General features: G+C 38.0%; 2 protein-coding genes across 2 annotated transcripts; both read right to left on the reverse strand.

The window, feature by feature from the left end:
- Nucleotides 1-260: 260 nt before the first annotated feature.
- On the reverse strand, nucleotides 261-24,677 carry LOC117924332 (BRAP2 RING ZnF UBP domain-containing protein 2). Its single transcript, XM_034842945.1, has 12 exons — nucleotides 24,428-24,677; nucleotides 23,200-23,315; nucleotides 22,971-23,079; nucleotides 22,686-22,800; nucleotides 19,735-19,832; nucleotides 2,927-3,033; nucleotides 2,559-2,808; nucleotides 2,406-2,459; nucleotides 2,061-2,204; nucleotides 1,854-1,918; nucleotides 858-912; nucleotides 261-744 (listed from the first exon to the last, which is right to left on the reverse strand). Exons 1-12 carry the CDS (start codon nucleotides 24,644-24,646, stop codon nucleotides 682-684), a joined length of 1,395 nt encoding a protein of 464 aa, XP_034698836.1. The 5' UTR covers nucleotides 24,647-24,677; the 3' UTR covers nucleotides 261-681.
- LOC117924334 lies at nucleotides 6,378-19,715 on the reverse strand. The gene is made up of 2 exons (XM_034842946.1): nucleotides 16,465-19,715; nucleotides 6,378-6,622 (listed from the first exon to the last, which is right to left on the reverse strand). The coding sequence occupies exons 1-2, from the start codon at nucleotides 17,380-17,382 to the stop codon at nucleotides 6,593-6,595; spliced, it is 948 nt and encodes a 315-aa protein (XP_034698837.1). The 5' UTR covers nucleotides 17,383-19,715; the 3' UTR covers nucleotides 6,378-6,592.
- Nucleotides 24,678-26,653: the final 1,976 nt, after the last annotated feature.

Below are 26,653 nucleotides of genomic sequence, written 5' to 3' on the forward strand. Positions count from 1 at the left end.
TGGTTTGAGGCTAAAGAAAAGGACGAAAGGATCATTTCCCATGCCTTTATTTTTCAAAAAGGCAAAAAGAAAACTGAGGTAAAAAAGACGAGAAAAATGTAATTATAAATCTCCCCTGATTAGAACTCCACTAATTATCATAATTTACTTTCCAAATTTTCCAATATTGATATTTTAGCTATATTTTCATATAAATGCCCATACTTTGACTCAGCAACCCGCCCTTGGTCCAAATTAACAGCTAAAATGAATAATGCCAATTTTTCCAAACAAAATCACAGATGACCGTAACATTCTGCTTTCCACTGACTTTTGTATCAACCCTTTTAACCAAGGAAATAATTTTTTAAACTATACTTTCAGAATACAACAATGACTTATGTACACAAAGGATCTGTGGGACATCTCAGTTTTGATCATATGATGCTACAATAACAGTGATAAACCTCCATAAACCTACCTTTAGAGGGGAAAAGCAGAAAGAAAACGTGGGAAAGCCCCATATAAGACAATATAGGAACCATCCATCCTTGGATTCTTTTCCGGTTGTTAGTCCTTTAGGCCCCTTTCATGCTACTTCTTGGAGACGACTCTCCTGGTATTGCCAGGATGGCGCCATCCTTGATTTCGTTTGAGGTTTGTAGCTGCAGTTGCTCCACCATTTTAGGCTCATCCTTAATTTCATTGATGGCTGGTAGCTGCTCCTGCCTTTCCTGTTTCTATCAACATCATCAAATCTCCAAGCTGCAAGTACAAGAGCAAAAATGCAGGTCCCAACCATAATCAATGATTTGCAAAAATTTAAATGGTGCAAACAAGATAGACAAATCCAACAAGGTTGACTAAAAACATTTTACCTGTTCCTCCAACTCCTGTATTTTATCATCCTTAAGTTTTAAAACCTTCCTCTCCCTGGAAAAAGTTCAAAGTTCACTAGATGTCAATGCCAAGTAGCATATAGAGAGACTTAATACTTCTCTTGTTTCCCTTCAACAGAAAATGGAGAGATTACATTCGAGGTTCAGATGGGGATTGAGTAGTAGGTTTCCTTAATGGTGGAACTAACCATTATTGATCAAAAAAAAAAAAATGGTGGAACTAACCATTAAGTGTTGGCTCTTTCCAGAAGCTGGCACTGCTCCTACTATAGTTTCATTGATTATCAACAGAATATGCAGCCAACTAACAAGTTATGGTAATTCAGTAACACTCATTCTAAGGACACAAAAAATGTCCTACATAGTCGGTTGCATCAATAGCTCCCATCTCATTTTGCAGCACTCTTTTGAGTGATGGATTATTATCTGAAATGCCAAGCAATGTAAAAAGCAATTTGGATACTCAAATCCGATCAGGCTTGGTCCATAAATGAGAGGTAAGGGTTATTCCACAACCATCTCATGTTCTCTTGTAGTTCCAAGATCTTATTATGGTCTCATCATCGAATTTTGCTCAATTCAATAGGAATATTCTAAGACTCTCTGTTCAGGCTTAATTTCATGTATTGAAATGAAGGGAATTATTGAAAAAGTATTCCAGAATTTGACCCCAATTCCTGAAAGAAGTCTTAACAATGGAATGGGAATAGATATTGTTTCTTGGCTCTAATTCAAGGTGTGGCCAAAACTAGGATGGCTATTGCAATTGCAGTATTAAAAGTACTCTCAGATTTCCTAATTCACAGAATCAGTATCCCATTTTTCAGATTAAACACAGAAGGCATAAAAGCTCAGAGCAGTTGCAATAGTACAACCAGAACACATCACTTCACTTTTGCACTGTTTACATGATACTGCCTATAAAACTTCGTTGCAATGGATTTTTGATTGATGCAGAAATAAAGATAGCCATACCTCTCTTCAATTTCCTTTATCTTTGCTTCCCAGATCTCCTGATTTTGCAAAAGATTCTCATTGAGCTACAATCAGAGAGAGGAAAATTCTTAGCTAGCCTAGTAAAATATATAAATAACTCAAAAAAATACAAATGCAACCATTTGTTAATTCCTTTTAATAATAAAGCATGCACATAGATCACTCTGAGAAGTCTAATGTCCTTACGTCATCAAGAAATTTCTTCTCTTTAACACATTTATCCAGCTTGGCTTGCAACTTCTGTAGTTTCAAAGTCACAGCCTTCTCAACTGCTTCAGAAATTTCCCTCTCAGTTTCTTCTTTGACTTCTCGCAGTAGAGACTCAAAATACTACAAGCAAAAGAGCAGAGATTAATATAACAGGCAGGCAAGGTTTGTATCCTAAATAGTTAGAACCTTCTGCATCTATCAAGTAATTATGATGGGCTAACAAAAGAAATATCAGGGGATGCAAAATTCTGGAGCAAATTATGTCTGCATAGACACACACAAACTCAATTGATTAAAAAAAGAATGGAGGAATGTGCTTACCAATTTTTGGTTCTCAAGTTGGGTAGTGAGGAGATCATTGTACTCATTGACAATCTGTAAAAAACACTGGGGAATGAGTATCATTGAACATAAGGAACGTAGCAGCTTTTAAGGTTAAAAGAATTGTTTAAAGATGATGAATAAAATAGTTACAGCTTCAACTCTGCTGTTCAAAAGAACCTCACTAATTCCAGCATCATCGCTACAGTCACAACTTCCACAACCATGATCAGCATGCGCACAATGAGCATTCAACTCAACTAGCTTTCCATCAGTTTTAGATTGGATTAGACGGTGAACATAGTTGTCCCCAACATAATCCCACACACGTTGGGTTTCCAATTCAAGAGAATAGCAATGCTGGGTTTCCTTCCAATGTCTTATAGCATGGCCTTCTTTGTACCTGCATCAAAATTTTCTTAATAAGCAAATGCATATAAAAAATATCTGTACTTGTGGTGGGAAGGTGGGGGGAAATCCCTAGAAAGAAGTTAACTCATAAGAGAAAATTGATTTATTACCTCCCACAACCAACAAAACCGCAAAGAACACAAATCCAGAGATTCTCAGAAGTTTGACAAACAATACATACTGATTTTTCAGGCTGCTGCTGGCAGTATCTGCATACCTGAAATAAAATGTAGAAACCAAGTGAGCTCTCAAGTACCTTCCCTGAAAATTTTCCTTTAGAATAGACAACAACAGGCAACACAACATTTTTATACCAATAAAACTATGCAGAAATCACAGGTGAGATGAAATAGCAGCTATACAAGTGCAGGATCTGCTTATCTGGTGATAAGTACACCAGACCCTCAGGCTTAAAAATGCTTGAGCAGCCACAGAAGAAGAGATTTCGCTTTATTTTGTAAATGAAATCCAAATTCTCTCGCATCAAAAAAATAATTGTGGAGTATCTACACTCTAAAGTAAGAGCTAGTGTCTATATGACTTACTAATAGATGATGTTAATTCAAACACACAAGTAATTAAAGTAAAACTTGCAAGCGGAACCTGGACAACAGAAAGGATAAAAAACAAATCATGCCTAAATATTTTGCAAGGAAAATAGGGGATGATAGAGGTCACATCACATTGGCTTCATGAACATACATCTTACATAAGGTTATGCTATAAAAATTTCTTGCTATACATCAATTTCTATTTTTATTTTTTGCTGGCTTCAAGAACCATATGGATCAAATGCAAGCACTTCATAGTTTAAGTAAACTTATCCTTACAGTTCTTATCATTTAACATAATTCTACATATTTGTTGCATGTGAGGAAAAACTGATAAGAACTATCATTGGTTGCCAACTAGGTTGCAATGGTTTGGGTACAATTTTCGGATATGGGTAAATGTCTTGGTATTTGATCCTTCACACTTAACAAATTTTAGGATAAGGGACTTTGGCTTAAATGAGTTTCAATGACGAGCATGAACACCAAGAGACGGAATAATAAAAGGAAATAAAAAAGAAAAATCAATTAGAAATTAATCAAAGAAAAGATATCTTTCGTAAGAAACCCCATTTTCTCTTTTATTCGTCTTTTCTTTTCTATACCTAAAAAAATCAATGAAAGTAATGCAATTAAATAGTATCTGACAAGATCCTACACCCACACCCATAGCATGTTATATCAACATAGGTTATACTGGGTGAAGTTGGAGAGTCTGGGTAGAATAGGTTGCAAACATGTAACAGTCTGTATTTTGCCTTATTTATGCAAAGCAAATTACCTGCACTGACTAAATTATTGAAATGAATTTTAGCTAGTTTGGCTATTGGCACCTAATTGTTGATTCATGTGTTGAATGCTTCCTTGAGCTTCCAAAACTTTACCGTCTCGATTTTGCCTAGAAGGATTGCCAAATCTATTGATTTCTTCAAAGAGAACTAAACAGAAGAATGCAACCTTCTTTGTTCATGCCAATACTTCAAACATGCAGGTGCTGGTTTCTTATACTTGATCAGCAGTATAAATACTTTTATACTTTCTTTATTATCAAATGAAGAGCAAAAGGAAGTGAAAATTTTTATGTGCTTCATCTTATATCCTGTTTTTCTATACATGAGTCAAATAATTATTATGTGAATTCAGGTACAATTTTCTGATACTCCCACAAACCTATGATATACACCATTTTTCTAGATATCTCTTTTCTAAACCAACACAACTTCCACTCCTCGAAAAACCTATTGAATAGAAAGCATTAAACAAGGTCACTAGACTCTCCAACTTCTTGAGTCATAAAATTCCTAGTAAAAATAAAAATCGAAGGCATCTATTCCTGAGCCCAAAACAACATTGTCTTCATATTTTTCTTTTGATCAGAAACAAACAATTGTATTAAAATAGAAAAACATGAGAAGATTCCTCCCCAAGATGTACAAACCTAATAAAAAAACCGAGAAAACCTCCGCTAAACAAGGAGGGCTATACAAAAAGACAAAAGACTATACACATAAGAAACCCAGACCCCTGTAGACCCAACCCTTAGGTGTGCAAATTGATAACCAGTTAAACTAAATTACACTCAAAGGATAGAGTTTAAAAATGTTTGTACAGTAAACCCAAAAAGAAACATAGAACTGAAGCGAATCCCACATCAACTCCGGCGTCCTCCAAGTATCCTCAAAAATCTTAGCGTTCCTCACTCTCCACACAATCCACAACAAAGAGATACACACTATCCTCTAGAGAGTCCTGTCTTTGTTAGAATTCCCAAAACATTTGATGGAAATCACCATCATATCACGAATACTGTTTGGATGAACCCAATTCATTCCCACTTGTGAAAAGATCCTATTCCACAAACCCAAACTGATCAAACAATGCAAGAAGAGATGATCAATCGTCTCACTACTCCCCCTGCAAAGGATGTACCAATGAGGGCTAAGGGTTTTGAAAGGTCTCCTCAACTGTAGCATGTCATTGGTATTTACCTTCTTATATGTCATTAACCAAACAAAGACCCTAACTTTAGAAGGGACATTTGACTTCCACAAAAAATTAGCAGGGTAGAAAGGAATAGAATCTGAGAATTAGATAAGATTAAAAAAAATGAGTTTACTGAGAAAACTCCTGAAGAGAACGGAACCCAAGCTTTCGCATTTGGAATAGAAGGAGATAAATGAACACTGGAAAAAAAGAGACAATAATCTTTCAAGATCCACAATCTCCGCATCAAATAAATTGCGATGAAAGGTGAAATCCCAAGACAAAGAAGTGTTATTACCTAGGATAGCTGAAATAGGAAAGTTTTTTGTTATGGTGACTTTGAACAATCTTAGAAATTGTAAATAAAAAGGTTGATCCCCCCACCACAGATCTCCCCAAAAACAAATTCTGGTCCCATCACCCACCACAAAGCGAGTGTGTGTGGAAAAAACTTGAAGCAAATATGCAATAGCCTTCCAAGGGCAACGATGTGACCATCTAACTATATTGTTGGCGTCTCATCCATTCAAATATGTCCCATAGATACTCAAGATAAGTTGGTGCTAAAGGGCAAACCTTTCCTTAGGGTACCTCCAAAGCCATTTCCCTAATAAAGCTTGGTTTCTCAGAGAAATTTTCCCAAACCCTAAGCCACCAAACTCTTTAGGCCTACCGACTAAATCCCACCTGACCAAATGATCCTTTTTACCCTCTCCCGAACTCAACCAAAGAAAATCTCTTTGTATTTTCTCTATCCTTAAAGCAATTGAGGTTGGAATCTTAAAAAGAAAGTAGTTTGGGATGTGTGACAAATAAGACTGAATTAGGGTGATTCTACCACTTAAGGACAAGAAGGCTCATTTCTATCCATCCAACCTCATAGGGTCTCTAACCAACTTAGGGTCCCAAAAAGAAATCGAATTTAGATTCCCCCTAAAAGAAAACCCAAGTACGTTAAAGGTCAATCAAAGACTACACAATCAAGCAGAGAAACCAACCTGACTATTTGACTTTGGCTAATGTTGATTCCAAAGAGAGTGTTTTTATTTAGATTAATCCTTAACCTTGACAAATGCCCAAACACTAATAAAATTAGCTTAAGAGACTATAGCCCTTCCAAGGATGCTCAAGAGAAAAAGATGGAGTCATTCGTGAATTGTAAATGAGACACCCTAGTCCTATCTCTAATCACCAAAAACCCCACAAAAACACCTCTCTCTTCTGCTCTCACAATTAGTCTACTTAAAACATCAGCCACGATGGTGAAGAGAAAAAGAGAAAGGGGATCTCCTTGTCTTGGGTCTTTAAAAGCTTTAACCCAACCCTTAGCATTACCATTCACTAAGATTACAAAACTCGCCGAAAATAAACACCCCTCATCCAGGACCTCCATCTTAAGCTAAACTCTTTTCTTTCAAGAACATGATAAAAAAAATCCCAATCAATGTAGTCATAAGCCTTTTCAAAATCAATTTTGAAGACTACCCCTTCCTCCCTTGAACTCCTCTTTTCATCCACCAACTCATTTGCAATCAAGACGACATCCAAAATCTGTCATCCCTTAACAAAAGCACCTTGAGTTAAAAAAATGGTGTCTTGGAGAACTTTACGCAAACGCCTTAAAGTACCTTGGCTATGATTTTGTACAAACTGGTAACCAAACTAATGGGTCTGTAATCTGAGATCCTACTTATTTGACTCTTTTTTGGCACTAGAGCAATGAAGGTGACATTCGTGCTTTGATTTATTATCCCATTATTATGAAACTCTAAGAACACTCTTAAAAGATCATCCTCAATAGTCTCCTAACATTCCTGATAAAAATCAACTGTGAAACCAGTTGGACCAAGGGCCTTTTCCTTGTTTAGATGCAACACAACATTGTGAATCTCCTTTCCAAGAAAGGGCGATCCAATCACTCGACATTCTCTACTGAAATAGGAAACCAATTCAAACCTTCTATCTTCCAAGAGCCACCTAAAGGCTTGGAGAATAATTTCCCGAAATGGCACTTAATCTCCTCTAAAATGCTTTCAATGTTATTTAAAACTACCTCGTCTTCTAACACCAAGGATTTAATGAACTTCCTACTCCTCCTACCATTGGCCACCTTATGAAAAAACTTAGAACTGCAATCCCTTTCCTTTCTCCAATTGATTCTAGATTTTTATTTTATTTTATAAGCAAGCACAAAATTCATTCAAAAGAGGCAAATTAGCCCCAAAGTATATAGGGAGTATACATGGCAGCTAAGACCTTGCAAGCAAAAAACCAATAACTCACCACCCCTCATCTAGAGGCTAACCACTCCAGGAATCCTATAAGGGAATGCGGCTCCTCACCAATATACAATTAGCCCAACCCCAAATGTTACATACAAAAGAATATTTAAGCCTCTGAATTGCTAACTCCCCCCCCCCCCCCCCCCTAAAAAGTTAATTTATTCATTTCCTTCCAAACCGTCCAAAAAATAAATAACAGAATGGAATTCCAAAGTTTTTTCCTTTTTTTCCCCACAAAAGCACGCCCCCAACTATATAAAACCTCCTTTACAGTTTTAGGAAAAGCCCACTGAACCCCAACTAATCCCACAGCACTCTAGCCACTGTACAATGAATAAGAATGTGATTTGCATTTTCCTCTTCACAAGCACACAAAAAACAGCGATTGGGAAGCTGCCACCCTCTCTTCTGGAGGCTATCAAGAGTCAATATCTTCCCCCAAGTGGCTTCCCACGCAAAAAACATAATTTTAGTTGGAACTCTCTCCACCCAAATTTTATTTTTCGGAAAAACGACCTCCAAAGGCCTATCCAACCGGTTGTACGCTTCCTTTACTCTAAACTGCCCATTTCCCCCTTCCTTCCAAAAAACCGAATCTTCCTCCCAAGTTATCCTGAGACCCCTCAACACCTGAAGCAAGTTGTCTCGTTAAAATCCCTAATAAATCTCAAATTCCAATTGATTCTGGATTTTTGCCTCCAAAACACCTCTTCCTTTAGCAGTACCTCTTCCAATTCCCCCTTCCTTATAGTCCTTACTGCTAGTTCAAGAGAAAATTCCCTTCTTTTTCCTTCTCATCCAACTCTGCTATGTCTAAAAGAATATTTTTCTTTTAAGTCTCCAAAAGTCTCCTTATTCCACTCTTTCAATTTTGACTTGATAAACTATAGTTTTTTCATGAATTTGTGACCTTTCCACCCGTCAAAATGACACTCATTCCACCAACCTAATTTATCCTTGACATTCGAATGAAGCAACCACATGTTTTCAAATCTAAAAGGTGTCAGCCCCCAAATAAAAGGACTGGTGTTCAGCACAATTGGGCAATGATCGAAAGTCAATCTGAGGAGAGCTTCTTGGATGCAATGAGGGAAATCAGACTCCCACACTCACTAGAAAAAAAAAATCTATCCAATATTTTGTAAATCGAGTTCTCTTGCAAATTAGACCAAGTGAAGGATGCATTCTTAAAGAGGCAGATCAATTAACTCACATTCTCTGATAAAATCATCAAAGTCCATGCTTGGGGTTACCCTGGAGCCACCTAACTTTTTTGAAACTCTTCTTATGACATTGAAATCCCCACCAACACACCATTTTGGAAAGGTTAAGCCTGAAAGATCTTGAAGTTCCAACCAAAAATCCTTCCTAAAGTATGACAAATTAGAACCATAGACTGAAGATAGCCAAAATGACCCTTTATCCACAGAATCTAACTTGATTGTTACTGAGAAAGACCCTAAAACAACCTCCAAGCACTTAAATTTCAAAGCATCCTAGAATATTGCCACTCCTCTCGAAGCCCCACTAGTTGGAAGAACAACCCACTCTTTGTTGCTGACCTTCCACACACTACCCACAAACCTTCTATCACACAACTCCCTCTTTGTTTCTTCTAACAGAACAACATCCGGATTTTCATGACAAAGAAGATCCTTCACTACCCTTCTTTTCTTTTTGGAACTAAGGCCTTTGGTATCCCAACTGATGATTTTCATAAAACTGAAAAAGCCCAAAAACCACCAAAGGAACTAGAAGACTAAGGAGACCTAGGGACAATGGAAGAGGGTCTATTTTTCCTTCTGGAATAGACCTTTTCCACAGAACTACCATTACTTCTGGTGAACTAAATTCTACCTTCATTGTATTTGACAATCTTGACATTCAGCGATCCCAAAATCTACTTAATAGAATCCACTTTTGAAGGAGAGATACTTTCACAAAGAAAATCTTCCAACTGTGCAAAATTTGACTCTAAAGACATACATCTCTCCAAGACAAGAGCTTCACTAAGGTTGTTTTGAGATACCCTAAGAAACGAAACACCCTCTAACTCTTAGCTAAACTTGACAACTAGGGACATCACACCTTTCGGACAAGATACAACCCCAATAGAACCAAAAGAAAACTTGTTAACCCCTGAAAAGTCGGCCGACAAAGATAAAGGGGAGGGGGGGTCGAAAGAGGTACATAAGGGCCAGAAGACTACGGAGAAAAGATGGGGGATAACAATATTGTCTTCATTCATGCTTTTCTTATCCTAGTGATGATGAAAAGATGCTCAAATTCCTTCACAAGAGGAATTTCCAAATGCTTCCTTAACTTCTTAACAAAATCCTCAAAACTGTTCATAATGGTCTTGCTAACCCCCATCCCCATAATTTCCTTTCACTTCTTTAAACCACCATTTCATGAAATTATACTACTATTTTCACATGATCAGCTTCTCCATAGGCATTCCATCCCTACTGCAAACCCCCATAACCATTTCCAATTAAATCTTGATCTTATAGTAGAAGGGGCCCCATTCCACTAATGCTTTTCGGAGAGCAAACAGTATTCCTATCCATACGGTGTGCCTTTATCTCCTACCTTAAACCAACTATAGGAAGCCCATTTAAAGTTGTCTCAATCTCACAGAAAAGAAGACAGGAAAAGGGCATGAAATAAGTTGGAAAACTTGCAAGAGGTCATATGGATAGAAAACAAATTACACCCCCTTCACTTCTTGAGTTGTCTTGTAATATTGCATTCTTGGACTTTTATGTGGCCTTAGACTCTTGCTTTGGTTAAGTTCCCTTCATTAGAACTCCTTCAGTTTGAGGTCTCTTGTAGAATAGAAATTCTTTTGAGGATCTCTAATAGAGATAGACTCCTAGTGTGGAATTGAGTTTAAAATCTTTCTTTATTTGTTCATGGAAATCCAAAGAGGTGAAAGAGACAAAGTGAAAGTTGAGAGAAGCAATGCGCCTTTTGACTTTGCAATACCATTGATAATAGAATTATTTTCTTCTAATCGTGGAGGTAGGCGGGTCTTTCCAAAACATGTATAACTCTTCATTTGTGTGCGGTGTGGTTCAGTTTTTGCTCGTTATTGTAATTTCATAACAAGTTGTACTAGAGTCATTGTTAGAATTAAGATAGCTCAATGACAGTAACCGTGATGAATATCCAAGGATGAGGTGGAGAAATTCAATAACAAGAATAACTTTTTATTTTGATGTGAGAATAAAGGATTTCCTAATTTAACAATGTGTTCACAATGCATTACTAGAAAAATCAAACAAACAATAAAGATGAAGGGTAACAAGTTGGAAAAGATGGATAGTATTAGCCTCTTGACACGGACCATGTGGCACTAAGGGTCTCATGGGTGAGTGCTTTGCACCCATGAGGGAAGCCCTGAGGAAAAAAACAAGGTGATGGAAGGTTTGTGGCAACAAATAGGCAAAGGGTTGCAACACTTGAATGGGGCACACGCATGGGCCGTGCACGAGGTCCATGCACAGGGTGCACGCACATGGCGCACACACACACACTAGACGCACATGCAACAAGCCACACACACGCACGGGACGCCTGCACAACAGGCTATGCACACACATGCATGAGACATGCGCACAATAAGTCACACGCACACAAGACACATGCACTAGTAGCAAGAGGGTTTATGAGAATTTATGGATTTTTTAATTGTTTTATAAATTCATTATTCCTCCTCAAGCATGGGTAATCTCTCCTTCAGAAACTTTTAAAACGGCCTAAAATGCTCCTTAAGTGAGGGTGTGGCCACACCAAGGGGCCTCGGTGCAAGGCCTCCAATATGAGCAAGGTACATGGGGCAACACATGGGCTTTGTCTCACACACAAAATCTAACACCAAATTTTTGCGTATGTGTGGCGCTTAGCCACCCCTTTAAGCCAGCTTTCCAATAACCCACACGAGATTAAATCAAAGAACTCACACAAGCACACACGAGTTTACATGGCACTACCCCCAACTTGTATTTTATTACTATCCCGAATAAGAATACAATACATAAATTAACAAGGCTCCGACAATAGCATCGGCTAGCTTATGCTCTCTCAAGATCTCTCTCTAGATCCCATTGTATATGATTATGTGAATGTACAAGTGCTCAAGGAGGTTCTCTCATCCCCCTTCTATAGAGTGGCTGCCACCTACTCCTTGTTAGACTAGAACTCCTCATCCTAGTTCAACTAGGACTCTTCCTCATAAGCCATGACACCGACCATTCCCACTAGTACTCCGAGTCCTTAGACTACAATTATAATTACAATGGAAATAAAAACTCCCATGCATTCTCGAGTTCTCTTACTTTGGGACTCTATCTCCTTGTGCATCAAGACTCTGCTTCCCATCCGAACTAGGAGTCTCATGCATTAAGAGTCTCTTCCTTTGGGCATTAGGACTCAGTGTCCTACTCTGACTAAGAGTCTCATGTGCGCGGCTCGTGCACTTCCTATGTGCTCAACTTGTGTGTGTCCCGTGCACTTCCTGTGTGCGTGGCCTACATATAGCCTGTGTGCACGACTCCATGCACCTGCCCAAGCGTTACAGCCCTTCCGAGGCAACCTAATTTCTTATTCCTTGTGTTGCTACTGCATCCGCCTATGCACAACAACCCTTGTGCGAGCCAAGCCCTTTTCTTGGTCAGCACATCCGAGCCATGGCATTGTGCCCACGACTCCCCAGTCATCTCCTTACACAAGGCATTGCGCCCTTGTACCACCTTGTTACCATCAAAGGTCACTCATAGGGCCAAGGTGCCACCTCATGATGCCTTAGTGTTGCATGGTCTATGCCAAGGGGCTAACAGGCTCCATGACATGTGATGGTATGCAACCCATGGTCACAATGGCATGGGGCATGATGCGGACTTCCCTCTCGACAATGACACAAGGTTGCAATGCCTTGTGCAAGGCAGCTTGAAGAGCCATGGGCGCAACGCCATGTTCTGTTGCTTGGATGGGATGTGGAGATGCAACAACGACGAAGCTAACTCAAGACATAATGTGGGATGTTATGTACAAGGACGCAATGCCTTATGCATGGATAAGGGTTCATGGATGCAATGTCATGACTCGTTGCACTAAGGGAGGATGGGACGTGGCATGTGCCAGAGTAGCAACAGGAAGAGACGTAGGCTTTAGACATAAGCAAAGGATGGTAATGACTCTTGCTAAAGTAGGTAACCATGGGCAAGGAGCCAAGATGTGATGCAACCCATGGATGCAAGGACATGGGACATGGGCATAAAGACAATTGGTTGTCTTGGCATGGATGAGATTCAAACATGCAGACCAAGAAGAGGGCTTTACAAATACAAGAGTTGCTTACATAGGCGCATGTAGTAGCAACATGATGAATGCAAGAGCATGTTGCCTTGGCACGAATGTGACTTAGATGTGTGGACTAAAAGAAAGATTGGAAGGCACACGAGCTATATATAGATGCATGCAACAACAGCCTAAAGAGTTGGGCTTGAAGTTGGATTGTGAGCCTAGCATGAGTAAGAGTCTTGACTCCTATTGAAATTGTAATTGTAGTTTGAGTAGGACTTAGAGTCCTAGGAGTGGTTGGTGTTATGACTTATCAAGAAGAGTCCCAGTAGAAGTAGGATGAGTACTCCTAGTCTAACAAGGAGTGGATAGCAACCACTCTATAAAATGAGGACGAGAGAGCCTCCTTGACACATGGATCTAGAGACAGAGATCTAGAGAGCATGAATTCACCATTGCTATTATGGGAGTCTTGCTAAAAACCGTGTCTTGTATTCTTATTCAGTGAAGTAATAAAATATAAGTTCGGGTTGGTGCCCAATAGTTTGGTGTGTGATTGTGTGGGTTTCTTGTTATACTCTCATGTGGCTTTGGGAAGGCTAGCTTAGAGGGGTGTCTAAGCACCACATAGATATGAAAACTTATATGGGAGTTTTCGTGCTTATGATAGATAGCAAGGTTGTGAGTGATGCATTTCAAGTCATTAGACGGATAAAGTCATCCAAAATGTGATTAATGAAGAAAAAGCTAGAGTAATATACAATAAATTGAAAAGTCCATATACGTTACAGAATCAAACCAATAAGTTGCATGTGGAAAAAAAAAATAGCCAGCAGATGGAAAAGATCATAGATGCATTAGGCATTTCAATAGAATCCACATTTAGAGCATAAAAATTTTAAAAATCAAAGAAGACAAGGATATACTTCTATCACTGCTCATTTGATGACAACTTGATTAGTACTTTGTTGGATAGGAAAGCAAATTTAGTATGGAGGAGGTGAATGGAGCTTTGTTGTCATGTGAAAAGCAATGAGCATCTACTCATGAGCATAACCAGGCACTTAGAGCAAAATATGAGGCAAAGTGTAATACGAATATGATAAAGAAAAAGTTTGATCTAAGTGTGATGGAAATGAAAATAAATCTATTTTTTTTTTTAGGCTTCAAGAATTTTTACAAGTCTTTGTTCTTTAGCTTGTTCTCTTTTTTAAGATAATTATGTTTGAATCCAATCTCAATCTCACTTTTCTTGGCAAGTAGAAGAGAGATATAAAGTAAATAGGCATGTTAAAAAGAGTGCTTTTGATTAGGGTGAGTCTCCCCCCTTTAGATATATACTGCCTCTTCCACATAGCAAGCCTTTTGCAAAAACGCTCTTCAACCCCATCCCACACAGCCAATGAATTGAAAGGTACCCCTAAAGGCAATCCCAGATAACAAGAAGGAAGCCCACCCACTTTACAACCCAACTCCAAGGCCAATCCTTCTATATCATGCACCCTTCCCACCGGGATCAACTCACTCTTCTCTAAGTTGATCTTCAACCCTGAACCATTAATTAAAACGGAGAATTTCACAGTGGAGATGCACCAATCTATCCACTTTATCCATCTCTCCCCTAAACCCATCTTTTTAAGAACTGCCAACAAAAAGCTCCAACTAACATGATCATAAGCCTTCTCTATATCCAACTTGCATAACACCCCTCCAACATTGTCTTTCAACCTTGAGTCCACAGTCTCGTTTGCAATCAAAACTGCATCCAAAATTTGTCTACCCTCCACAAAGGCACTTTGGGACTCCGAAATCATTTTCCCCATCACCTTTTTAATTCTATTGGCCAACACCTTGGCCAACAACTTGTAGACTACCTACAAGGCTAATTGGTTTGAAATCCTTCAAATATTCTGCACCTCCCTTCTTTGGAACTAAGACCAAGAAGGTTGCATTCAAAGATTTAACAAATCTGCCCCTTTCATGGAATTCCCTAAAAAAACCCATGATCTCTATCTTTACTACGTCCCAACAAAACAACCAAAAAGCCATAGTAAAGCCATCCGGACCGGAGGCTTTATCCTTGCCCAAATCTGACAGCACTACATACACCTCTCCTTCCGAAAAAGGGATCTCCAGCCCCTCAGCCTCATTGCTAGCTAACCTCATGAAAGACGGCCCCTCAACCCAAGGATGCCACCCCCCTTCATCAGTATACAGCTTCTTAAACGCCCCCACCACACTATTTTTTAAATCATTCTCCTCCGTATACCAACAACCATTCACTTTCAACTTGGATAGCCAATTTCTTCTGTTGTGGACATTCGCCATCCTGTGAAAGAATCTAGTGTTATTGTCCCCCTCCTTCAACCACAGTTCCCTAGACTTTTGTCTCTAAGAAATTTCTTCCCTCAACACCCAAGTCTTATAAGCCTCCTTAGCCTCCTTCCTTCTTTGTTCCAAATCTTTAAGATATCTTTTAAGGCTCTTAGTTTTGCCTCCAAAACAAAACTGAAAGACCCAATAAAAGATAAACTCCCCCAGCACCTCTTCATTTGATCCATGAACCCTTTTTCCTCCATCCACATGTTCTCAAATCTGAACGGTGAAGGACCCCTCTTCAAACCTCCACCTTCAAGGAGGATGGGAAAATGATCAGAGACTGGTCTAGCAAGGATCCCCTGCACGGCCCCATTAAACATATTGTCCCAATCATCTGTCAATAAGAACCTGTCCAGCCTAGACTGAGATTGGTTATTTAACACGCCTTGCCAGGTAAACGGACCCCCCCTGTAAAGGGTAGTCCCTTAGCTCCAGATCCTCCACCACATCTGTAAATCTCCTCATTGAAGTAGAAAGCCCACCTTCCTTACTACGCTCCTCTGGATATCTGACCATATTGAAATCTCCCCCCACACACCAGGGGTCTCTCCATAATCCTTTTATTGACCCGAGCTCCTCCCAGAAAACCTCTCTATCCCTACTGTACACCGGCCCATATACTCCAGTGAACACCCACCTCAGCCCATCCACACAATTCTTAAACCGACATGAAACTGTAAACATCCCTTCTTCCACCTCCAACAATTCAACCAATCTATTGTCCCAAAACACCTCCAGCTGCCCCCCTAGAGTTAATTGCCCTCCAATCTAAAAATCTTCCCACCCCAAGACTACGGACAAGCCCCATACTCATTTCCTTGATTTTCGTTTCCTGCAGGCACACCACAACCACTTTATTGGATTTTATAACGAACTTAATGACTTTTCTCTTATCACTATTGTTTGCCCCTCTTACATTCCATGATAAAATCCTTATCTTCATTTGCACCCCAATCCAGAAGCCCCTCCAGACGTGCCTACAAAGGTAGCCACTCTAGCTCTTTTGTAGCTTACTATCCACTCCAACTTCTTTAATGCCCTATTAGCTTTTGAAGTCAAAGACTTCGTCTTTCTATACACCCCTTCCTTGCTCTTTTGTTCAATTCTCCCCTCCATTCTCCTCAAAAGGTACAATATTTCCTCCTCAAAGCCTTCTGTCAGCATACCCAGACAACGACTGAACTTCGCAAGGCAGCTGGAACTCCAACCTTCTTCTCCCTCCCCCTCTTCCAGATGAAGGGCCATCCTCTCCGCTAAAGGACTCTCCAAACCCAATCCAAAAGGGACTATAGCTAGCTCGGACCCACTTGCACCGCCTCCCGCAGCCCACGGAGCCAAAATCCTCCCTTCCCTGGCCGAAAAGACTTCCGACATCTCTTCACGCAATGGAACCCTACTCCTTGCACCTTCCGCTGCCTCAAACAACCCACTAGAAGTCCCCTCCATCCTCATCACAATACCAACGGGCCCCAAGAAAGGAGAAGGAGAAGAAGCCCCAAGCCCCAAAGAGAGGAGAGAGAGTTTGTGGTGAAAGGGGTACCTAGAAGCTTCATCCAAAAGCGCTTCGTCGGTGAGCTTTAGACGGTTAAGAGACGCACCCTCGACACCGATTTCTCCCACTGCCAGGAGCTCCTGCTTCATCCCCACGTTATCCCCGACATTCGCAAAGGGAGCCCTAAAAAAGGCGGGCTCCCCAAAAGTACTAGGATGGGCCTCAAGAATCAAAGGCCCAAAATGCTCCTTTGACACCTTTCCCCAGCCTGAACCCACTGGACTTTGGGAAGAAAGGCCCTCGGCCCAGCCCCTTGCTCCTTTTAAAACCGGCCCACTTGCGCCTTTAAAAGATACCCAACCAACGGACTTGGGCCCAGGCCCACTCGCAAAAGAGCCCTCAGCAGGAGCTACAACCGGCCTACCCCTATCATCGTATGCATGCCTTTGACCACTGCCACAAGCCACCTGCACATCTGACCCCCTGTTTTGAAATTCAAAATAAGGCTCCCGTACTTTAGCTCCAGTGCGTGTAATGCCCCCACCTTCATCCCCAACCTCACGCCTTTTTTTCATCTACAACCAGGAACTCGGCTCAGCCTGCAACACCCGCGGTGAAGCTTCCCACCACAGGCTAAGCTCCCAACAAGAGTTTCCAGCCTCCACCTACAAAGATCCTGGCCATTTCTTCCCTGAAGCTTTAACCAAAATCCGAGCCCACTGCAGTTGAGAGAAGAAAACAGTTTCCTCATCCACAGCTACAAACCCCCACAACACTCTCCAATTCTCTTAAAAACCTCTCTACTCCAAAGATGAAGAGGAAGTCCTACAACCCTCACCCAAACTTCCTTAGCGTGGCTCTCTTTCCAAGTACATCCCACTTCCGGTCCCTACCTTTGCAAGAGAAATTCTCTATTCTTGAATCGTCTGCTCCCTCTTAAAAGCACCGTATCAGCTTCCCATTTATTTTGAAACTCAAATAACACAAGGGCCCCACCCAGCCTAGAAATTCTTAAATCCCCCTTAAGCAACCAACTTTCAAACACCCACCTCTTCAAGGAAGGCAGTAGAGGAATGGACTCCAGACTACCACCAAAACAGCCCACCAAACAACACCCAAGCTGCTCCTCCCTGCACAGCAGATCCCGGTCCCCTAGGTGCAACCTTAAAGAATCCCCTAACTCTCCTATCTTCCTTTTCACTACTTCTGCAAACGAACCTGACTCATTCTCTAAACCTTTGACACTACTCCCCACCTTCGCAATGGTTGGAACAACTGGGAAGCTATACCTCACAGCTAGAGTGGAGACCCCAAGAGCCCTTAACTTCTTAGCCAACAGAAACCAACCCCCTACTAAACCAATTCCTTCTGGAAAAACAAGACAGAACTTCTTAGCCTCCACATCTCTAACCGAGCAGAGTAAGAACCTACCAGCCTCATTAGAACGGCACTCCGGTCTAAACTTTCTTCCTCCTTTTTCCCAAACTTTTGAACGCCTCGAACTTGACTCACCTCTACACCAGGCTTCCACACCTTCCAACAGTAAACTTAAGCTCTTTTCACCAAATCTTATCCAAGAGGAAAAGCCCTTGCTCCTTTCCAAATTAGTTCCTCTCAGTTTACCTCAAACCACTTCAAAGGAGATTTCGAACGTCTTAGATTCTACGGAAAACCAGCACTTACCACCTTTCGATACTCCACTTGACTCCTCCATTCTCTATTTTATTTTTTATAGGCAAGACAAGAAATAATTAGGACATGCCCAACAAAAATGGGTAGGCACACCCCAAGTACATGGCAGGCATGCAAAGTGAGCTAAAGATGGAGAAGGGACAAAAAAACAACTCCATTTGACACCCAACCACCCACTATTCACAATCCAACCAATATATAAAATATAAAAAAAATGACCAGCTTGAGAAGCTGAACAAGACCCAGGAAAGGGAGCAAAAGACTGAATTTTTTGGAGATAGATCTGGCTGCTCCATTCTGTCAAAAGATTTCCTTTTCCATTCTTGCCAAATTATCTAAAACAGGCACAAAGGAGTTACCCTCCACACTTTAGTTCTTCCCCGAAAAACTCCCATCTCATCCTAGTAACAAACCTTCCACCACAAAAGGGAGTACCCAAGAGATGGTAAAAGAGAGAAAACTAACATCCCCCCCTACTTTCTCACAAGATCTCCATTTGTTCAATTTTATTATAGAAGAGAACTTATTTTAAGGTTTTCTAAATGAGATAGGATTTCTTATGAAGATATATTCTTATCCTGGAATTGAGTTTAAAATCTCTATATATTTGTATATGGAAGTCTACAGAGGAGAAATAGAGAAATAGAGAAAGTGAGAGTAGAGAAGTCATGAGGGCTGTAACTTCGTCATCTGTTGAAAGTGGATTTATTTTCTTCTCACCATGGAGGTAGGCTGGTTTTTATTTTTTATTTTTTGTGTGATTTGTTCCTTATTCTTTATTAAAATTTCATCACAACTTCAAATTAATATTGCACCATTTTGAATCCTTATAGACAATCAACTAACTAAAATAAACTGACATTCCAGCTAAAGCCCAAATTAGTCATTCTAATAGTCTTCAATAAGAAGTAGAACAAATCCTTGCTCAACCTTCTGAATATAAAGGACATATGGAAGATAAACTGTTGCAACAAACTTAAAAGGATTATATCATAAATATGGAATACAAATCTGCTTAGATGGGAAATGACCATCATAGATAACCTACAAGGATGATTTTAGAATATATATATACACACTACTTTTCCTTTATCAAAATCATTCCAGTAAGAAAACATCAATTCCCGTCAGAGCTATGAAAACAGATAGGAACACACACGCACATGTATGTGAGAGAGAGAGAGAGAGAGAGAGAGAGAGAGAGGGAGAGAGAGAGAATTACCAAAATCACTCACCGGACAAGAAGAATCTGTCCATTTTGATATACAAGAGCAGTGGAAGGAATGATTGCATATAGTAGTAAGAATCCCACTGATGTCTTGGTCTAGTCTTTCTACAATATGTTGGTACAAATAAGATCAGCTCAAATCCTAAATAAGCAAGTTTATTTTTTGATGAGTATAATAAGGGAAATGAAACAAAAGGGACCATCAAGGGAAAAAGCAAATAAAAAATGCGAGTATGGAGAATACAAATTAAAAATAAGCAATGAGAGCCCATTTTGAGTTAGCAAAAAAACAAAGCAATAGTTTCTTTTTCCCCCCTTTCCCCTCCCCCCCTTCCCTCTTTCTTTTACTTATATTGACATCTACCTCATAATAAAGAAATGATAATATAGAATCTCACTGATGTCCCGATCCTAGTCTCTCCATAAGAAGCAGCAAATGAAAGAAAATAGTTTGTTGCTCATTCCTTCCTGATACTGAGAGCTTACCACTTCCTTAGGCATCACCTCTGGTACCTAGAGTTCAACTTAGGTCTCTCTGCAGTAATGAACTTCCTTTCTTATCTTGGGCTTTCTAGTCAGAGGCCCTAAAGCAACGAGAGGCAAGATTTCTGATACTAAACCGGTGCCATGAGTTCAACTTAGATCTCTCTTTTTATCCAATCAGTGATGAACATCCTTCTCCTTTGCCTGGTCCTCAGGCAACCAGAGGCCATGTTTCTGATGCTATACAGGCCATTTGCCACAATACATACATATATATATATATATATATATATCCTTTGCTAGGGTACCAAATTCACATAGTTTATAGATGGTTGCTCTCATCAAAATATAGGCCAGATAGAATTTGGAGTGCTAATCAGAGATAGTGAACCAAACCAAATCGAAATATAGGCAGGATAAGGAACAAAGAGTACAAAAAAAAGAACTGGTTGTATATTTAAATACCATGCCTAATGTGTTATTTTCTACACAAAATCCAGCAGGAGACAGAGAAGGTCCAATCACCTTTAAAGGAAGGGAGGCCCAAGCCATGCACCTTGTTGTGAATGCAAGAAGATTGTTAGGAAAGGGGCCTTGATACTTTCAAAGTAGAAGGGGCATTTTTCCTTTTTCTTTTTTTTTTTCTTTTTTTTTTCACTTAGGTTTATTTTTACTAAACATGGAAGCTCTAAGTAGTGACTAAGACTAATGCTTTCTCAACTCTATATGGTTGTGTCTTACGAAAGAAAGTTTCCATCTGAGGAATGATTGTTGCAAACATAGGCTTCTTTCCCTATTTGTTGTAAAGAAATAAAAAACAAAAAAACAAAAAATAAATTGAAAACAAGAAGAAAAAAAAAAACATGGGTTTGTGGCTCATTCCTTTTTGATACCATTGACACAGTTTTTTTTTTTTATAGGTAAGTGCAAATTGCATAAAAACACCAAAAGAGGCGCACCAAAGGATACCATTGACACAGTTTACCACCCCCTCAGGCATCACCTCATGGCAACTTGAGTTCAAATTGAATCTCAATTAATCCAAGCAGTGATGAACCTCATTCCTCCTCTTGGGCTCTCTAGTCCAGGAGCAAATAGAGGCAAGATTTCAACTACACAGGCCATTTGCCACCCAAGAATGAACCAAATTCAGGTGGTCTGCTTGTTGTGTGATAGGTGCTCCCATCAAAACACAGGCCAGATAGAATTTGAAGTGCTAATTAGAGATCTTCTTTAATTAAGAACTCACCAGAGATCAAACCAGAAAGATAGGGTGAACATATTAAGGTTGGATTATTGGCTCTTCTAACTACTTTAAAAGGTTGAACACTGATTGCTACATATTCAGGAGGGAAAAAAGAAAACAATGCAGCAAGCAATTTTTTTCCACAGCATGATGGAGTGAAGGAACAGTGAGAATATGATAAACCAGTACTGAATCCATCATAATTATCATGTTTAGCATAGAGAAGAGGAAACTAAATGCTTTATATTTCAAATGCAAGAATATCACCATGTAGTTCAAATTTAACTACAATATTGGCTTCTTTTCCTTTTGGAATATAAGTGCTAGACTATAGGGCCCTGTTTGATAACTGTTTTTTAGAACAATTTTCTGTTCTTAGAACCAAAAAACAAGAAAACAAGGTTGGTAGCTAGAAACCAAAGAATAGAAAACAATTTTCAATTCTTAAAAACCAAAAATAGTCTTATGTTCTTAAAAACAGAAAACATAATATTTTCAAATAACATCTTTTAGTTATTTTTTACTTGTTTTCTAAGAACAGTTTTAAAAAAGAATTAAATAAAGATAGAGAATGATTAAAATAAAGCACTACATATAGAAGTTATATTTAAATCACATTTAAAAACATAAAAAACAATTTAAGAACAAGAATAAAGAATTTTCTGGATTGGCAACTTAACCATTACAGAACTGCACATGCAACATATTATAGTTACATGATAAACTAAGTCAGAAGTTTGGTATCAGAAGGAACTATAACCAAAGGGGATTCATTCAACAAGGATAATCTCATCCTAATAAAGAGATCCTCAACTTATATAACCATCAGACTTCATAAATTTTTTGGTCCAACTCGAGGTTACCCAACCTGACAGGATATATACAAGCCGAAGGGTAGCTAGTAAGCTCAAATCTTAAGTGTTGATTTCCATCCTTAGTTCATATATTTCTGGTTGTGTTGTTGAGATCTGTCATTGCAGAGGAGAACTGATTTTGGTAAATTGGTAGAAAATACATTGCATGTCTCATTGAACTTTTTGTACTCTATATGCAATTAACAGAAAAATAATAAGAGAATTTTGATCCTTGGAGAATGTCTCTTCTCTCTTTTAAAGTTACTTCTGTTTATAAGCTATGAAGCTTCCCAGACTATGTAATAGGCAGATAAAGCACCATAAAAAAACCAATTATTTTCAGAACATAAATAAATAAATAAAGAAGTGAACTACCAAGGCAGACAGGACAGGTGGGCTGCTCAGTTGAACTTGCAGGAGAAGCCTGTGCATGTTCAATTGAACCTGTGTATTGCACATCAACTGTGAAAAGCACACGACAAACATCTACCTACATTCAAATACAAAATCAATAAAAAAATTCTCTATCAAAAAGATAAGCAATAAACAATATCAATAACAACAAGACCACGAGAATGAATTTTCCTAGGTGATCAATCCTTGAACATTCTACAATAAAGAAATGGAAATAATAGAAAGAAGCTAAGAGCAAAAGCAAACCTCAAGAGATGAAAATCGCCTCCCATTAAAATGTTTGCAGAAATTATCTGCAGAGTTCTGATTGTCAAACCTTATCAAAATACTATATTGATCCTCTATTCCATCATTCCTAAATCCCCAAACAAGACAAGAGAACAACAACAATAATCACAATGAGAATCATCAAGGATAACAAACCAAGACTCCATCTCAAAAAATAGTGGAAGGACCTAAAGTTTGGAAATTCAACCTGACAATTCGCATTTCCAACATGTGTTGAATGAATGAACCACAAAACTGGCAGAAATCTGCATATGTCATGTGATTTGGCACCCCAAGGACACAGACAAGAGCTTTCCTTCCAACCTAACCATCAGAAGCAAAAAAGAAGATTACTTCTAAAACTTATAAACTTACAAACATATCTTCCAAGGAAATAACTAAAAACAAAAATAATTTGTAAGTTTCTTCAATGTCAGAATTCCAGTCTGAATTTGTACAGGTATTCAAATTCCGTATCAATCTTCAATAAAGAGAAACAAATCCTACAAAGAGAAATTCATAATTTAGTTCTTGAGACATCAAGGTCCAAGGTTTTGGATTTATTACTGGAAATTCTATAAAAATCAGGGGAAAAAAATTAAAAACAAAAAAAAAAACAAAAAGGCAATTCAGATTTTGATAAGCAAATCCCAGCAAAGAAAATCCTAATGTAATTTTGTTAGAAGTCAAATTTTAGGTTGCCCTATTTTTCTTTTTCCTTTTTTCAACCCCTATTTGTTCTTTCAGGGTAAAAACTCGGGCAGAAAACTTTCCCATGAAGCCTTCTTTGTTTCATTATCTTCTACTTCTTGTTTCTCTATTTTCTATTTTGTTTGCTGAGAAGAATAAGGAAAAGAAATACAATATCATCTAAGAGTCATATGCTTATGCTTGCCTTGCTTCTTTAAACAGAATCTGAAAACTCAACTTCAAAGTCTTAGCGGAGCTATTGAACATAAGAATCCTTTGCTCCCAAGTGATGAAATAAAGATGGAAAACTTCCTATCCTGATTTCTTTTTCTGTTCCTACACTTTCTCAACAACCAAACTCAGCCCTATACCGCTAGATCATTTCAAAGTTGAAGCAGCAGTTTGAAGATTTCAACTATTGTTGTTTCCTCTTTAATATGGTTCTCTTTTCCCAGCAATCAAACGCGGCAGTAGGGCTCCATTTTTGGGATATTGTCAGCAGGCAATATTACTTATTCAATCATGTAATTTTCCGTTAATCATCCATAAAAATGCCTCTCGAGACGAAAAAACTAATGTTCATATTGTCGGAAAAATCCTTACATATGAATAATAGGCACCGAAACAGACACAGCGTCTGGAGGAAATATTTTACCGAGAAACAAACGGGCGCATAAGAATTGATGCTATACACAGACTACCTATTCAGGTTGGAAAAAAAACAAGGAAATAGAATCTCCGCTTACAGGAAGATCAGAAGAAGAAAGGGAGATGTCGTCACGGTAGAGATGCATGACTCCTCTGGTTTCTTCGATTCTGGGGTTTCCAGAAGAGAAAGGCAACTGAGTGACATTTGAAACGACGTCGTCTGCAAGATCACCAGAAATCATGGCGGATGGTGGCCGGAATATATCGTTCGGCGAGGGTCCAGCCACGGTGTTGGCACTCGTTGAGGTAGCTGACATGATTGTGAGGGTAACCAGATGACGGTCGCCGCTTGGCTTTATAAGAACCGCCTAGCTACAGCATATAAATTACTTCAAATGTAAGCTTTCGAAAGTTTCAAATTTGATCTAAAATATTCTTTTCCCGGTTTATATTTTTTTTCTTAGCCCAATGAATTTGTATGTATATTTTCTCACTTTAAATAATAAGTATTTTAAAAACTATTCCTCAAATTGTTGGATATACAATGTTGTTTAAAATTAAATAGTACGTATTAAGTTGTTTATTTTTATAATATTTTATTTATATTAAATATTAAAAAAATCTAATATGTTATTTTTTTCATTTAGAAAAAGTTAAATATTTTAACTTTTTTATTCCCACAAAAATTTATAATAAGTTATGAAAAAATAAAAAAAAAACCTAAAATATAAAAATAAATTACTTTCAGTAAAAAGTTAAAAAAATAATAAAAATAAAAATAAAACACTAATTAAGGCTATGTTAGGTTCTCGAAAAATACTACGAAAAAAAAATGTTAAGAAAAATAGTTTTTTCAAGTTTGATTTCTTCATAGAAAATATGAAAAAAAAAATTAACATAATTAAAATTAGTCATAAGAATTTTAAAATTATTTAATTTTTATATAATGGAGAAAAATAAGTAAAATGAATTTCAAGAAGAAAATAAAAATAATTTACTGATTTTAAATCTTTTTTTTATTTTCTTTAACTTTTTCTTTCCTTCCATTTTTCCTCTTTATTTTCTTTCCTTCATATTTTCTCTCAAATTTTTCGAAAACCAAACACAACCTAAATAAAAATAAAAATAAAAAATATTTAAAAGGAGTAAATAACACCAATGTTTTTAGAATCAGAAAAGTTATCAGTTCACAGTTCACTGGTCGGACCAACGGTTGAATGGGTGACGTCATAAATATATATTTTATTATTTTATATTATTAAAATTAAAAATTAATAATAAATTCTATCTAAATTTTGACAATATCTACTTTGTTCATTGAGTTTTTTCACAAAAATTTTTACCTATAAAAGTCATCAATCATCATATATCATATCTATAACACAATATAAGATTACACATTCATAATGTTAACAAACCCAATATTTATCAAATAATGAAACCATTGTTATCCTATAATGACCAAATTATCAAAGAGTTGTTAACTTAACACATTATCCATAATAGATAATACAAATGTCAACCACAACACATAAATAGTTACTCAAAATATAACATGTCAATGTTTTGAGTATTCATCAAGATTTTTGCATACTAATAAATATAAAATTCATGTCTTCATTCATTTTGGAAATTGGAATATAGAGATTGAAAATGAGCATGTGGAAAACCAAAGTTCTCCACATCAAGCCCTTCTAAGCCACACCACCACCATCCTCATTATCTACAAAAATATTGCATATATATCAACAAGAAATCATTTTTAAAGAAAAAAAAAATATAATTATTGAACTTTTATAAGTTTAAATATTCTACTAACCAATGTCAAAACTTGAACCTTCTACTTCATTTATTAGAATTGACCCTTTTTCATATAGAAGATTTTCCAATTCTTCAACATCTAGCTCTGTTGGTTAATCCTCATCAACTATCCAAAAATTGGTTTCATCAATGCATGCATAGTCAATGGGATCATAGGTTCTTTTCTTGTTATAGAACCTAAAAAAGAAAAACATATAATTATTCATAATTGTAAATAAAAGAATTTAAATTCAAAACAATTAAGAAAGCATTTATACCGATTTTTTAGCCACAAATTGTAATGAATGTATACAAGATCATTAAGCCTTTGATGTTCCAATCCATTCCTTCTTTTGGTATGTATCCATTCAAAGACACTCCAATTCCTCTCACATCTAGAAGACGATGCAGTTTGGCTCAATATTTGAATGACCAACTTTTGCAAATGTGATGCACTGTATCCATGTAGCCTCCACCATTCATCTAGTTTCCATTTTCACATTAAAAATAAGAAAAAAAAACAT

This window comes from Vitis riparia, chromosome 10 (assembly GCF_004353265.1).
Source record: "Vitis riparia cultivar Riparia Gloire de Montpellier isolate 1030 chromosome 10, EGFV_Vit.rip_1.0, whole genome shotgun sequence".
Taxonomy (NCBI): Eukaryota; Viridiplantae; Streptophyta; class Magnoliopsida; order Vitales; family Vitaceae; genus Vitis; species Vitis riparia.